This window comes from Rhinoraja longicauda, chromosome 24 (genome assembly GCF_053455715.1).
Source record: "Rhinoraja longicauda isolate Sanriku21f chromosome 24, sRhiLon1.1, whole genome shotgun sequence".
Lineage (NCBI taxonomy): Eukaryota > Metazoa > Chordata > Chondrichthyes > Rajiformes > Arhynchobatidae > Rhinoraja > Rhinoraja longicauda.
The window spans coordinates 31,978,861-31,995,126 of record NC_135976.1 but is presented as its reverse complement, the minus strand read 5'-3'; the positions used below and the strand labels follow the sequence as shown (position 1 = coordinate 31,995,126).

The 16,266-nt window shown below is 49.6% G+C and overlaps 2 protein-coding genes across 2 annotated transcripts in view; both read left to right on the top strand.

Annotated features, from left to right (window-relative positions):
* The window catches only part of LOC144605591 (polymeric immunoglobulin receptor-like), a 38,370-nt gene that overhangs the window by 10,106 nt on the left and 11,998 nt on the right, over positions 1–16,266 (top strand). The window contains exon 4 of the mRNA XM_078421023.1: positions 15,322–15,654. Coding sequence (XP_078277149.1) covers positions 15,322–15,654 — 333 coding nt within the window. The remainder of the gene's footprint in view (positions 1–15,321; positions 15,655–16,266) is intronic.
* LOC144605516 (uncharacterized) lies at positions 190–10,476 on the top strand. Its single transcript, XM_078420888.1, has 5 exons — positions 190–358; positions 5,792–5,921; positions 8,244–8,371; positions 8,842–8,888; positions 9,694–10,476. Exons 1-5 carry the CDS (start codon positions 190–192, stop codon positions 9,727–9,729), a joined length of 510 nt encoding a protein of 169 aa, XP_078277014.1. The 3' UTR covers positions 9,730–10,476.

The window sequence follows — 16,266 nt, the reverse complement described above, 5'->3', positions numbered from 1 at the left end:
TTTTATTTAATTCGGACGCGTATTATTTAAGTTACAGAGGTCTAAAGGCGCTGCCCCCCCTCATTTATCGAAGTTTTGACAGAAGGGGGGCGCTGCGGTCCGGCAGTGCTCAGTACGCATGCGCGGAATCTCCACACTCAGTACTCAACACGCATGCGCGGAATATCCTCACACGCACAAAAACAATGGATGCCGTTAGCGGAGCAAGCCCGCGATCACCGGCACACCTCTCCTCTCTCCCCTTGCTTCTCTCCTCTCTCCAAAAACCGGGAGAACATCTCCCCGCAAACCACCCCCCCCTCCCAACTCACTCTCTCCCCCCTCAACAAATACCGCAACATCTGTCATCACAAAACGGGTAAGAGTAGGGCTGGGGGAGGAGAGAATGGGGGGAGTGGGGACGGGCCCAAAGGGCCCGCTTCCAACGGGCACACTTGTTCTAGTATACTACTAAAACTCAGATCTTGTAGCTTTGTATATATATTCCACTGATGTCGGCTGAATACGGCAATTCCGGCAAAACGGTAAACCGTAGCTCCACGATTTTTGAACCGCCTTAATCAGCATGCGGTTCGCTGCTGGAAAATGGTATTTTTATTTATTTCGGACGCATATTTTTAAAGTTACAGAGGTCTAAAGGTGCTGCCCCCCTCATTTATCGAAGTTTTGACAGAAGGGGAGCGCTGCGGTCCGGCAGTGCACAGTACGCATGCGCGGAATCTCCTCACTCTGTACTCAGCACGCATGCGCGGCATCTCCTCACTCGCACCAAAACAATGGACGCCGTTAGCGGCGCCAGCCCGCGATCACCGGCTCACCTCTCCTCTCTCCCCTTGCTTCTCTCCTCTCTCAAACACCCGGGAGAACATCTCCCCGCTATCCCCCCCCCCCCGGGCCCCCCTCCCCCCTCACTCTCTCCCCCCTCAAAAAAAACCGCCCCATCTCTCATCACCCTCCCCCCCTCCATCCTCAACACCTCCCTCCCTCCACCACTCCCTGGGTGTGGGCACGGGCCCAACGGGCCCGCTTTGAACGAGCACACTTGTTCTAGTATACTATTAAAACTCAGATCTTGTATGTATATATATCACGGAGTGTCGGCTGAATTACGGCAATTGCGGCAAAACGGCGAACTCGAGCTGACCCCCCCTTCCCCCCACCGCGGTATTCAGCGTGTGACGTCACAATGCCCCTGTGCTACATTGTTGCGAAAAGCTGTCAAGTCAAGTCAATTTTATTAGTATAGCACATTTAAAAACAACCCACGTTGACCAAAGTGCTGTACATCTGATTAGGTACTAAGGAAAAAAATGAAACATACAGTAGCACACAAACAGTTCACAGCGCCTCCTCAATGAGCCTCAGACGCTAGGGAGTAGAAATAGGTTTTGAGCCTGGACTTAAAGGAGTCGTTGGAGGGGGCAGTTCTGATGGGGAGAGGGATGCTCTTTCCACCCTCCCTCCCCCCTCTCCCGGTTACAATGGAAGCCCTACGGGGACGGGCCCCCTCCATCCCCCTCCCCCCCACCCCCCTCCCTCCCCTCCTCCCGGTTACAATGGAAACCCTACGAGGACGGGCCCAACGGGGAAAGAGGGGTACTGGGAAAAGGGGAGGTCCCACTCCCTCCCCCTTCCCCCTCCCCTCCCCTCCCCCCTCCCCTCCCCCCCTCCCCTCCCCCCCTCACTCCCCCCTCCCTCCCCTCCCCCTCCCTCCCCTCCCCTCCCTCCCCTCCCCCTCCCTCCCCTCCCCCTCCCTCCCCTCCCCCCTCCCTCCCCTCCCCCCTCCCCCCCTTCCCCCCTCCCCCCCTTCCCCCCTCCCCTCCCCCCCTCCCCCTCCCCTCCCCCTCCACACCGCCCTCCTCCCTTCCCTCCCCCCCCACTCCCCTCCCGGTTACAATGGAAACCCTACGAGGACGGGCCCAACGGGGAAAGAGGGGTACTGGGAAAAAGGGAGGTCCCCCTCCCTCCCCCTTCCCCCCTCCCCTCCCCCCTCCCTCCCCCCCTCCCCTCCCCCCACCCTCCCCCCTACCCCCCTCCCTCCCCTCTCCCTCCCCCCTTCCCTCCTCCCCCCTCCCCTCCCCCTCCCCCTCCCCTCCTTCCTCCACACCTCCCTCCTCCCTCCCTCCCCCTTCCCTCCCTCCCCTCCTCCCGGTTACAATGGAAACCTTACGAGGACGGGCCCAACGGGGAAAGAGGGGTACTGGGAAAAGTGGAGGTCCCCCACCCTCCCCCCTTCCCCCTCCCCTCCCTCCCCCTCCCCCCTACCCCTCCCCCCTCCCCCCCTTCCCCCCTCCCCCACTCCCCTCCCCTCCCCCTCCCTCCCCCTCCCCCTCCCCCCCTACCCCGTCCCTCCCCTCTCCCTCCCCTTCCCCACCCCTCCCCTCCCTCCCCCTCCCCTCCTCCCTCCACACCTCCCTCCTACCTCCCTCCCCCTTCCCTCCCTCCCCTCCTCCCGGTTACAATGGAAACCCTACGAGGACGGGCCCAACGGGGAAAGAGGGGTATTGGGAAAAGGGGAGGTCCCCCTCCCTCCCCCCTTCCCCCCTCCTCTCCCCCCTCCCTCCCCCTCCCCCCTACCCCTCTCCCTCCCCCCTCCCCTCCCTTCCCCCCTCCCCTCCTCCCCTCCCTCCCCCTCCCCTCCTCCATCCACACCTCCCTCCTCCCTCCCTCCCCCTTCCCTCCCTCCCCTCCTCCCGGTTACAATGGAAACCTTACGAGGACGGGCCCAACGGGGAAAGAGGGGTACTGGGAAAAGGGGAGGTCCCCCTCCCTCCCCCCTTCCCCCTCCCTCCCTCCACCTCCCCCTTCCCCCTCCCCCCCCCTTCCCCCCTCCCCTCCCACCCCTTCCCCCTCCCCTCCCCCCTCCACCCCCCTCCCCTCCTCCCTCCCTCCCCCCTCCCTCCCCGCCTCCCGGTTACAATGGAAACCCTACGAGGACGGGCCCAACGGGGAAAGAGGGGTACTGGGAAAAGGGGAGGTCCCCCTCTCTCCCCCCTCCCCCCTTCCCCTTCCCCCCCTTCCGCCCACCCCTCCCCCCTTCCCTCCCCTCCTCCCTCCACACCTCCCTCCTCCCTCCCTCCCCGCCTCCCGGTTACAATGGAAACCCTACGAGGACGGGCCCAACGGGGAAAGAGGGGTACTGGGAAAACGGGTGGTCCCGTTTTCTTTCTGACCTTTTTTTAAAGAGTCTTCAAGTTGTGACGTCACAATGCTTGTGTGAGATGGGTGCTACATTGTTTCGAAAAGCAATAAAAAGATCGCCGTGAGAAGCACTTAGTCACTGGGAATGTTGCCAAAAAAACACTAATTGTTTTAAAGTAGTGTTTTTTGTTATTGCAAGTCACTTAACATACACAGATCAGCATGGGGCCCCTATGCTCGTGGGCCACCGGGGCAAGTGTTTGGAAAAAAGCACAGAGTGTGTCTGGGGGGGGGGTCTGAGAATGGGGACTGGGGAGGGGGACAACAGGGGTCGTTGCGGAGGGGGCTTGGTGGTGGGGGAAAGAGGGGTACTGGGAAAAGGGGAGGTCCCCCTTCCCCCCTCAACCCCTTCCTCCCCCCTCCTTCCCACCTCCATCCCCACTCCCTCCCCCCCTCCTCCCCAACTCCCTCCCCCCTCCGTCCCCACCTCCCTCACCCCTCCCCCCCTAACTCCCCTCCCCCCTAACTCCCCACCCTCCCTCCTTCCCTCCATCCCTAGCCCCCTCCCTCCACCCTTCCATCCCTCTCCCCCACCCCCCCCTCCTTCCACCCTCCCTCCCCCCCTTCCGGTTACAATGGAAACCCTACGGGGACGGGCCCAACGGGGAAAGAGGGGTACTGGGAAAAGGGGAGATCACCCTCCCTCCCCCCTTCCCCCCTCCCCTCTCCCTCCCTCCCCCTCCCTCCACCTCCACCCCCTTCCCCCCTCCCCCCTTCCTCCCTCCCCTCCCCCCCTTCCCCCTCCCCTCCCCCCCTCCCTCCCACTCCCCTCCTCCATCCACACCTCCCTCCTCACTCCCTCCCCCTCCCTCCCCGCCTCCCGGTTACAATGGAAACCCTAGGAGGACGGGCCCAACGGGGAAAGAGGGGTACTGGGAAAAGGGGAGGTCCCCCTCCCCCCTTCCCCCCTCCTTCCCCCCTCCTTCCCCCCTCCTTCCCCCTCCCTCCCCCTTCCCCCCTCCTTCCCCCTCCCTCCCCCTCCCCCCCACCCACCTCCCTACCCTCTCCCTCCCCCCTCCCCTCCCTCCCCCCTCCCTCCCTCTCCCCCCTACCTCCCCTCCCCCTCCCCCCCACCCACCTCCCTACCTTCTCCCTCCCCCCTCCCCTCCCTCCCCCCTCCCTCCCTCTCCCCCCTACCTACCCTCACCCTCCCCCCCTTCCCCCCTCCCCTCCCCCTCCCCTCCTCCCTCCCTCCCCCTTCCCTACCCCCCACTCCCCTCCCGGTTACAATGGAAACCCTACGTGGACGGGCCCAACGGGCACACTTGTGCTAGTATACTATTAAAACTCAGATCTTGTGTTAAATTTATATATATATATCTGTGATTTCGCTGATTTCTGAAAAACGGTCAACCGTAGCGCCACGATTTTTGCACCGCCTGAATGACCACGCTGACAGCTGCTGGAAATGATATTTTTATTTAATTCTGTCGCATATTTTTTAAGTTACAGAGGTTTTAAAGCGATGCCCCCCCCCCCCTTATTGAAGTTTCTATAGGGGGCGCTGCGGTGCGGCTGTGCTCAGTACGCATGCGCGGCATCTCCTCACTTGTACATATATTTCACTGATTCGGCTGATTACGGCAAAACGGTAAACCGTAGCGCCTAATCACACCGCTGGACGCTTGCCGAAAATGATGTTTTTATTTAATTCGGTCGTTTATTTTTTAAGTTACAGAGGTTTAAAAGTCAAAATATTTTTTCGCTCAGTTATTTCGGTTGATTTCGGCAAAAACGGTGAACAGTAGCGACACGATTCTTGCACCGCCTTAATCACCACGCTGAACGCTGCTGGAAAATGATTTTTTTATTTGATTCGGTCACGTATTTGTTAAGTTACAGAGGTTTAAGTAAAATAAAATAAAAAACAGCCGTTATTTTCAATTGCCTTCAGCGTGTGACGTCAAAAAGCTCGCGCAGCACCCCTCCTATTGATTTATTCAAGGCTTTCTGCTTGCACCTGTTTTTCGTTCACCTCTCATCTCTCCACTTGCTTCTCTCCTCTCTCAAACACCCGGGAGAACATCTCCCCGCTTCCCCCCCCCCCCCCCCCCGGGACCTTTCACTGATGCGAGCCCCCCCCCCCGGGACCTTTCACTGATCCGCTCCCCCGCCAACCCCACCCCCGGGCCTTTAACTGATGCTAAGAGTGTGTCTAGGTGAAAGAAAATCGGAGGGTCTGAGAATGGGGACTGGGGAGTGGGACAACAGGGGTCTTGAGGAGGGGACTAGGTGGTGGGGAAAGAGGGGTACTGGGAAAAGGGGAGGTCCCCCTCCATCCCGTCTCCACAATCCCTCCCTCCGCCTAAGGGGAGGGTGTGGGGAGAGTAAGAGTGGGGATGGGGAGGAGAGAATGGGGGGTGTGGGGACGGGACATATATATATCTATGTTTGTATATATATATATATCTATCTATGCTTGTATGTGCATATATATATATATATATATATATGTTTGTATATATATATATGTATATATATATATGAAACCGATGGCACAATGCAAGACCTCCTGTCAGACAACTGTGCTCTCTTGCTAGACTAGCATTGAAAAATGGGAAACTGAATCTCATTTTTTTCCTCTCGGCAGAGTATAAATATTATTGTGGGCGCCCGACCACGGTATCAGCATCGACACAATCTGTCAACACAGAAACAGCATCCGACATTCCCGGAGAGGAAACTATTCAATTGACTATTCAACCCCGTTCTACTGAGAGGTACAATGTTTTCGCTATTGGTTTGCACATTGACACTATCTCCATGTGAGTGAGGATTAGGGTAGAATTTGCTAATTTATTCGCTAACATTGAAAGCATGTGGATAAAATAATCTTTAACCATACTGAATATTGGGAATTGAATATAAATAATTCTCATCTGTAAGGTAATTTCCCCCAAACTGACATTTTTAATGACATAGGCATAGAAGTTGATATAATAATTTCGTAGTATTTAACTTTCACATCTCTATGGACAATCTGTTGTACTGTATTGAATTGACCGGGAAAAAACATTATATATATATATAATATATATATATAATATATATACACACACATATACGCACACATATACGCACACACACACACACACACACACACACACACACACACACACACACACACACACACACACACACACACACATATATATATACATAACCATAGAATATAGGTGCAGGAGGAGACCATTTGGCACCTATGTTTCTGTTTCTATGTTTATAAATATTATATATATATATATGTATTTATATATATATATATATATATATATATATATATATATATATATATATATATATATATATATATATATATATATATATATATATTTCTCACCTGCAAGGTTAGTTTCCCACACTAACATTTTTAATGACACAGGCATAGAAGTTGAAGGTAATGTATTAATTTAGAACGTAGCTCATCAAATTGAACATGTTGGCTCAAAGATTAGAATCTCCGATCAGCGATGTTGTCTGCCGAATGAGAAATTTCAAACCAGTCGCCTCATGATTAGTGTCTGAAGAAGGGTTTCGACCGGACACATTGGCTATCCATATCCTCTAGAGATGCTGCCTGACCCGCTGAGTTTCTCCAGCATTTTATGTCTTTCTTTTGTAAACGATTACCTTTAGTTCCTTGGATCTCCGTCATATATTTACAAAGTTGGAGGGAATAACCCCTGATGGATTTGGATAATATTTCAATAGTCAATAGTCAATAGTCGTTTATTTGTCACATACACATAAATGTGTAGTGAAATGAAACATTACCCGCAGTTGAACAATAAGACCAATAAGAATAATCAATAAAAATGCAATAACACATACAATCACAAACTAACACCAAACAAAAAGAAACATCCATCACAGTGAGTCTCCTCCAGTCCCTCCTCACTGTGATGGAAGGCCACAATGTCTTTTCTCTTCCCCGGTAGTCTTGCCCCGCGGTCAGGCTGTTGGAGTTGCCACGTCGGGGCGGTCGGGGCTCCCGACATTGAAGCCCCCGCTGGGCGGTGAAAATCCCGCGGGCAATTCCAGGCAGCGCCGGACGGTGAAAGGTCCGCGACGGGCCGACCCAAGCCCCGCGATTCGGGGTGGGCGAAGACGCTGTCGCTGCCGATGCTCCTGATGTCGGCCCCCATCCAGGGGCCTGCGGGCTTCCGACGTCCACGCGGCCCGCGCCGGAGCCTCCGGAGACGAGTCGCAGCCGCTCCCGCAGCATCCGCAGGCAGCCAGCGCCGCAGGTGGTGAGTCCAGGCCACGGGCTCTGCGAACCAGAGCTCCAGGTGGTCCCAGATGCATGGCCGGTGGTAGGCCGCAGCGGGAACGGAGACACGACACAAAAACAAAGGTCGCGTCTCCGTTCGGGAGAGAGAATTTTACAGTTCCCGTTCCCTCCCTCCCACCCCCCACCCCCCAAACGTAACATACAAACACTACATCATATTAAAACTACAATTCAGACAAAAACAACAAAAAACACAAAAGACAGACGGACTGCAGGCAAGCCGCAGCTGCGACGGCAGCGCATTAAGCATCATCACCGTCATTGGTTATTTTCACATTGCGTTTGCGGGACTTCTTTTTCCAAAAGGCTTTTCACTGTACCTCGGTACACGTGACAATAATATACTACATCAATGTGAACAAACTGCACTAAACTTGCTGTGACCAGTTCGTCGCCTATATTTGAGTTTAGTTTGAATTTGGTTTATTGTCACCTGGACCGAAGGACAATGAAAATCTTTTGTTGTGCGCTAGCCAGTCTTCGGAAAGACGGTGCACGATTACAATCGAGCCACCTACAGTTTACAGATGCACGATAACGGGAATAACGTGAATATCGTTTAGTGCAAGGTAAAACCAGTAAAGTTCGATCAAAAATAGTCCGAGGGTCTCCAATTATGTAGATAGTAGTTCAGGATTAGGACTGCCCTCTTTCTCACACTGCTAAAATGACTATCCTTCATTTGCCGCGGTTCACGCATTCTGAGGTCATGAAATGGATCTGGTAAATGCTAGACATTTTTTTCTTTCAGGCATGAACCAGGACTGACCTCTTCCTATTCTCGGAACCACAGATTCACCTACATCATTGGGATGGCTGTCGTTCTTCCGTTGGCGTTTGTTGCTGGTCTATTTTGGTACCTGAAACGTAAAAAGAGGGGTGTGTTTTTGTTTTCCTTTCATAGTTTGATGATGTACGTGAGAATTTGCAACATAGCGTATTTTTTTTACAGTTCTAATGAATAGACCCCCACGTTTCAATTGCTCTCGTCTGACTGTGCGAAGCAAGGATGCTTTTACGAGATAACATTTTTTTTGTTTTAGTGTTGAAGTGTGGAACCATGTCCTGCAGCCGAAATCAACCCACGACGACCATCGATACCAATTGGTCCACGCTGACCATCGATCAGCCATTCCCACTAGTTCAATGTTATTCCACTTTCTCTTCCACTTCCTACACAAATTTCCCCTCTTCCTCATAATTAGATAGCGCAGATTTTTGATCAATGCGTGGAATCGAGCTGCAGCAGGGTGTGTGGTGATTATACAAATCTGAATGGGACTCATGGGTATTTACTGTTCCTGACATGGTCCTTTCAACTGTTGTATTTGTAATGTTATATTTTCCAGAATTCAAGTGGAGCACATATTACAGAGATGGCAGCGGAGACAACCAGGTAAAGGTGTAAAATGCTAATTCTTCAAATGTTTGAATATATTCATAATTTGTAGGAGCAGAATTCGGCCATTTTGCCCATCAAGCCTACTCCGCCACTGAATCGCGGCTGATTGATCTTACCCTCTCAACCCCTTTCTCCTCCCTTCTCCCCATAACCCCTGACGCCCGTACTAATCAAGCATCGATTAATCTCTACCTTAAAAAAATATCAATTGACTTGATCTCCACAGACTTCAGTGGCAATGAATTCCAGACATCTACACCGAAGGTACACACAAAATGCTGGAGAAACTCAGCGGGTCAGGCCGCATCTCAGGAGAGAAGGAATGGGTAACGTTTCGGGTCGAGACCCTTCTTCAGACTGAAGACCCTTCAGTTTGAAGAAGGGTCTCGACCCGAAACGTCACCCATTCCTTCTCTCCCTAGATGCTACCTGACCCGCTGAGTTTCTTCAGCTTTTTGTGAATAAATAACTTCGATTTGAACCAGAATCTGCAGTTATGTTCCTACCAGATATCTACATAACTGGTTTGCAAGGGATTATACCAGCCTTTCATCACCACTCGTTGCACTCTAGACTGAATCATCCACACAAAGTGACTCCTATCCTACTTCTGTGAATACCATCCGAAAATTATACACTGTACAAGTAAATGTTTATGAATTACTTTCAGTCAGAGTAATTATCAGTAAGAAATCGATTCCAATGTTCTGTTTGATAATTGCTGCGTTAGAGAGTTTCTTTCCTAAAAGTAGATTTAACCATTCGCATTCATCCTAAATAATCTGTATGTTTCTTTTAGGAAATTGTAGTTCTGGAAGGGATTGACGATAATTGAAATCCGCAAAGACCAGCGTGTAAGCTCGCCATGTGGCTAACCGTGTAAATGACATTTTATTTGCAACAGTGTAATTTGAATGGAAATGGACGGCAGGGTACTTGGTTACTAACAAGCAAAATGTTACCTACAGACGACAACTTTCAAACTAACCTCCCGCCCGCCACCCAACTTCTCCTGCCACTAATTGTTACAGTGCAGTAGCTAATTATACATGGAATATAAGCACCGTTGCTTCGTAGGAAACCCATTGATGCAGGGCGTGCTCTTTACTACTTTTCAATTGCTTCACTGTTGCATTGACGTCACTCTACCATATTCTAAACAATATACTTTGTTAAGCATCTTTTTTTTCCAAAAAGTTCTTTCCAATTCCAACCCACCCCCATTTGTAGCCCATTATAAGCTAAATGTACTCAATTGTCCTTAACCTTTTTCTGCATATTTGAAAATGGCGAAAATCGTCAAGTTTTTCATTCTAAACGTTGCAGTTGGAATCTTGCTCGGACTGGGCAAGAACAGCCCAAGTTAGAGGTGATTGGGGAAAGTTGAGGTGTGGAACCGAGTGTTCGTTCCCTGTGACTCAGCTCTGATCAATTGTAAAAGCACAAGTAGCCATTCGGATATTGAAAGAGGCAATGGCTAAGGTAATGGTGGATAAAGATGGAATAATTGTTAACTGTGCTGTCATTTGTGAGCGGTGCACCAAGGCACATTCCTTGTATATGCACATACTTGGCCAATAAACATTCATTCATTCATTCATTCATTCATTCATTCATTCATTCATTCATTCATTCATAAAGAACTAAGTAATGACTGTAGGTATGCGAATAACTACATCAAACGGTGTTTTGTGATACCAGAACCCAACAATTAAAGAATAAGATAAATACAAAATAAGCTCAGCATTTTGCGACTCAGCGAGTAAGGCGACATTTCTGAAGAAAATGGACTGGTGATGTTTCGGCTCGGGAACCTTCTTCAGACTGATAGTCAGGGGGAGAAACTGAAAGCAAGTTTGTGTCTTGCTCTCGTCAATCAATCTGAAGAAGGGCTCCCGACCCGAAACGTCACCTATCCATTACCTACAGAGATTCTACCTGACCCGTTCAGTTACACCACATAATGTGTCTATCGTGGGTATAAACCAGCATCTGCAGTTCATTTTTACTATACATGAAGAAGGCCCTGAGTTCAAGTGCTCAGAGATGCTCAGAGGGGAAGTCAAGGACCGCATAAATATAAAAGCGAATAAGTTTAACACAGCAAAGAAGAGCGGGAAGCCAGAGGATTGGAACTCTTTTAAAGAGCAACAAAAATAACTAAAAAGGCAATACGGGGAGAAAAGATGAGGTACGAAGGTAACCTGGCCAATAATATAAAGGAGGATAGTATAAGTTTCTTTAGGTATGAGAAGAGGAAAAATATAGTTAAGGCAAATGTGGGTCCCTTGATGACAGAAGCGGGGGAATTTATTACGTGAACAATGAAATGGCAGACGAGTTGAACCGGTACTTTGGATCTGTCTTCACTAAGGAAGATACAAACAATCTCCCAGATGTTCTAGTGGCCAGAGATCCTAGGGTGACGGAGAAACTGAAGGAAATTCACATTAGGCAGGAAATGATGTTGGGTAGACTGATGGGACTGAAGGTTGATAAATCCCCAGGGCCTGATGGTCTGCATCCCAGGGTACTTAAGGAGCTGGCTCTAGAAATCATGGACGCACTGGTGATCATTTTCCAATGTTCTATAGATTCAGGATCAGTTCCCGTGGATTGGAGGATAGCTAATGTTATCCCACTTTTTAAGAAAGGAGGGAGAGAGAAAACAGGAAATTATAGACCAGTTCGTCTGACATCAGTGGTGGGGAAGACGCTGGAGTCAATTATAAAAGACGAAATTGCGGAGCATTTGGATGGCAGTAACAGGATCGTTCCGACTCAGCATGGATTTACGAAGGGGAAATCATGCTTTACTAATCTTCGGGAAATTTTTTAAGGATGTAACTAGGAAAATGGACAGGGGAGAACCGGTGGATGTAGTGTACCTTGACTTTCAGAAAGCCTTCGACAATGTCCCACATAGGAGATTAGTGTGCAAAATTAGAGCACATGGTATTGGGGGTAGGGTACTGACATGGATAGAAAATTGGTTGGCAGACAGAAAGCAAAGAGTGGGGATAAATGGGTCCCTTTCAGAATGGCAGGCAGTGACTATTGGGGTACCGCAAGGCACGGTGCTGGGACCGCAGCTATTTACAAAATTGGATGAAGGGATGAAAAGTTATTTACTAATGACTTGGATGAAGGGATGAAAAGTAACATTATCAAATTTGCAGGTGACACAAAGCTGGGTGGCAGTGTGAACTGTGAGGAAGATGCTATGAGGTTGCAGGGTGACTTGGACAGGCTGTGTGAGTGGGCGGATGCATGGCAGATGCAGTTTAATGTGGATAAGTGTGAGGTTATTCACTTTGGTGGTAAGAATAGTTTCGATTCAGCTAATTGTCATAACATATCGTCAGTTACCCGGTGATCTTATTGAAACATATAAGATAATTAGGGGATTGGACACATTAGAGGCAGATAACATGTTCCCAATGTTGGGGGAGTCCAGAACAAGGGGCCACAGTTTGAGAATAAGGGGTAGGCCATTTAGAACGGAGATGAGGAAGAACTTTTTCAGTCAGAGGGTGGTGAAGGTGTGGAATTCTCTGCCTCAGAAGGCAGTGGAGGCCAGTTCGTTGGATGCTTTCAAGAGAGAGCTGGATAGAGCTCTTAAGGATAGCGGAGTGAGGGGGTATGGGGAGAAGGCAGGAACGGGGTACTGATTGAGAGTGATCAGCCATGATCGCATTGAATGGCGGTGCTGGCTCGAAGGGCTGAATGGCCTACTCCTGCACCTATTGTCTATTGTCTATTGTCTATTGATATGTATGTGTGAGTATGTATATATAGACAAACACCGATTATTTTTCTCGGTTATTTTCTTGTTTACAGTGTATCGTGTTTACATATTCTGTTGTGCAGCTGCAAGTAAGATTTGCACTGCACTCTCTGGGACATATCACAATAAAACACTCTTGACTCTTGACTAAAGAACTATCTGAAAATATAAATGTCTAAGAACTCAGGAGGAAGTTCGCGAGACCACGTTGAACTAGCAATCAGGATCTGCCCGAAGGGTCTCAAATTCTCCCAGTTTCCTCCACAACTGTCAGGAAGTCTACCTGTATATACCAAATGTCTATTCAGTGAATTAATATTGAACTATGATTTTAACAACAACAACAACAACAACAACAACAACAACAACAACAACAACAATACTTTTATTATAGGCTCAGGGTTCAGATAAAAGACAAGAGATTACATAGAATAAATTGCATACAAAAGCACAATAAATTATATACAAAAGCACAATAAATTACTGATAAAAGCACAATAAATTGCATACAATAGCACAAATACACGGTTTAAAACGAAGAATTAAAAAAAATAGTGTTCAACAACGAGACAACTAGTTTGCGAAAACAAAAGTTCCAAATGTTATATTTTTGATGTGCCGATCCACTTACAAAACCATCACGAGGGAATGATCCGAATGTAGACGTTTGTACTCTTCTAAATGTCATATTTTGTCTAATGTATAATTACATGAAGTTTCCCGACCCGAAACGTCACCTGTCCATTTTCTACAGAGTGGCGCGCAGAGTTGCTCCTGCATTATTTTGTCCATCATTATTCCCACCACTGTTCAGTGTTAACAGACTCTGAGTACAGCGATACCCGCCGCTCCATCCTTACGGATACATCATACTTGACGAAGTGGTCCAGGCAGCTGCAATACCAACATGTAGCGGGCACTTGGACATGTCCATGGATAGGAAAGGTTTGGGGAGATATGGGTCGAAGGTGGGAAAATTTTACTAACTTAGATGAGTACATTGGGGAGAAGGGCCTGTTTCGGTGTTGTATGACACTGTGATCATCTGACCCATCCATTTGCTAAATATAACCAGGAGCCTTTCACACTGTAACGTGTTGAGCTGCTACTGGCTCAATATGATTCACGATCTGAGTTCCTGTTCCCATCTTCCTCATTGCCATTTGAGAGATGCGTTTGTATCTGAGAGAGAGCTGAGCGACAGTCCAGTGCTGGCCTTGTTACTATGGATAAAACAATGTGGATTCCCATTCTCCTCATCACCTCGCTGCCCGGTGAGTGAAAGCCAGATCTAGATATTCCAATGATCAATGTTAGTTGGGGTCCCGTGCACCCTTTCCACAGCAGAGATGGTTAAGTATGTGTAGACATGTAATGGGGGAAATGGAACGCAGTGCATTGTGGTGATGGATCTGAAATCATGTTTGAATATCTAGACTATGTTCGTAGTTTAACCACTGTCGACACATGGTCTAGTTGCACCCTGACGATAGTTTATGGGTATAAAATAGCGAATGAATTTGGAGCAGATAGTCCAAGACACCCGGACCAAAGGTCAGAGGTTCCAACGTCACCAGGAAGTTAATTCTACACTTTTAAAATGTGTTTACAACTGAGGTGGAAGTCAGGATTGTGGACTCATTGTGGGCACTTCAAATATTCCCTGCATTTGTCCAACTCAACTCTGTCGCAAACCCAATAGTTCGCCGGGGTCTGAGACTGAACCACTGTCCTCGCTCTATCCACCCAACCCCAACTCTCTCTCCATCCTCTCTCCAATCCGCGGCCTGGTTGTGCTGAAAGGCCGAGGGCGAGCCGGGGTCATTGGGAACAGAACCTGTCCCGGATGAGCAGCGGGACATTTGGCTCCCAATTCAGTTTAGTTTATTGTCACGTGTACCGAGCTACAGTACACCAGCCAGTAGAAAGAAAATACGTGATTATAATCGATCCTCTTACAGTGCATATATACATGAAAAGCAAATAACGTTCAGTGTAAGTTAAGCTAGCAAAGTCCGATCAAGGGTAGTCCGAGGGCCATCCAAGTGGTAGAGAGCAGTTCAGCACTAATCTCTGGTTGTGGTAAGATGAATCTGATGTCTAATAACAGCTGGGAAGAAACTGTCCCCGAATCTGGCGGTGTGCGTTTCCACGCTAGTAACGCTCTCCTGTAAAGGACCCGCTTTGTTATAACTCGTCCGCCCTCTGCCCTCAGTCACGGCTGTCCAAACACGGGTCCGGCCCAGTGTTGTTTGGGAGATGAATGTTGGCAGCGCAGCGAGCCGCAAACGCAAATGAAATGGCAAAGTGGGGTCTTTCTGTCGGGTGGGAGGCTGGTCACCGCCTGGGATTGTTGAAAGGCAGCTCCTGCAAGACTGCCGCGCTCCCTCAGTACCGCTCTGCGATGCCAGCCCAGTTTCTGCTCAGGGATCTGGAGTGGGAAGTGAACCCAAATTGTACTGACACGGGGACAGAACAGTGACACAACTGGTGCCGTCACAGCAGCGACTGCACTTCAGACGGGAGACATTGGCCGTGAAGCAACATGACACATCATGGAACGATTTACGTTCTCTTTCATGTAATCTTCAAGATTTATCTATTTCCATTAAACAGTTCATTGCCTCTCAAATCTGAAAGTTTTTCCTTCCGTTTCAGATGCACTGTGGGCAGGGAAGGATGTAAAAGGAGTTGTGGGAAGAGCGATCACAATCGATTGTCCCTATGGAGCAGAGTACCGCTCATACACAAAATACTGGTGCGAAGGGTGGACTAAATGGTGTAGCGTTTTAGTGGAAACTAATGGACAACACGGACGGAGTGGAAGGTTGTCAATCACAGATAACCCGGCACGAAGTATATTTACTGTGACGATGGAGGATCTTCACTCCGGAGATACAGGATGGTACAGATGTGGAATTACTACATCTGGCTTCGATCCATTGAGTGACGTTCATCTCCAAGTATCTGACGGTACGTTTCTCAGCGATTGACTTGATGTCTCCACTGAAATGCCTGATCCATGTTTTCTCCGGGAAGGGTCAGGGCTGCACCGATATCCCGAGAAGCCGCAGCAGTGCAGATACCTGCGGGGAGCGGGCGGGGGTGGGGAAACCCAACTCATGTTGCTTCCAGTGCGGCCTCTGTTCCACTGAGCGGCCACCCTCTTCAAGTAGGATGCTCAGCACATTTGCCTGCCTCTCAACCGCATGACGTCACCCTGTATCTCAACTGCATTCCCACTCAAACTAATAATCCGTCAGGAACGGATCAGTGAGAAACAAATGTTGCCCGCGGTCTGAATACCCGGAGAAACACGAACAGGGAATCAGTCCCCACAGCTCAACAGACTGCGATCACTCCTCCCGGAGCAGACCAGTCCGCTCCCCGCCCCCACCTCAGGGATCAGTCACCCACTCCCACCCCGCGCGCTCTCTCTCTCTCTCCCTCTGCCCCGTCAATGCGCCCCCACCCCCAGCAGCCACTGTCCACCCACCCCCCGGCATCATCTCCACCCGGACATTTGCCCGGTGGTAAGCAGAATAAACACGTCTTTCGCCCCATCAGCCGTCGCACACAGCACAC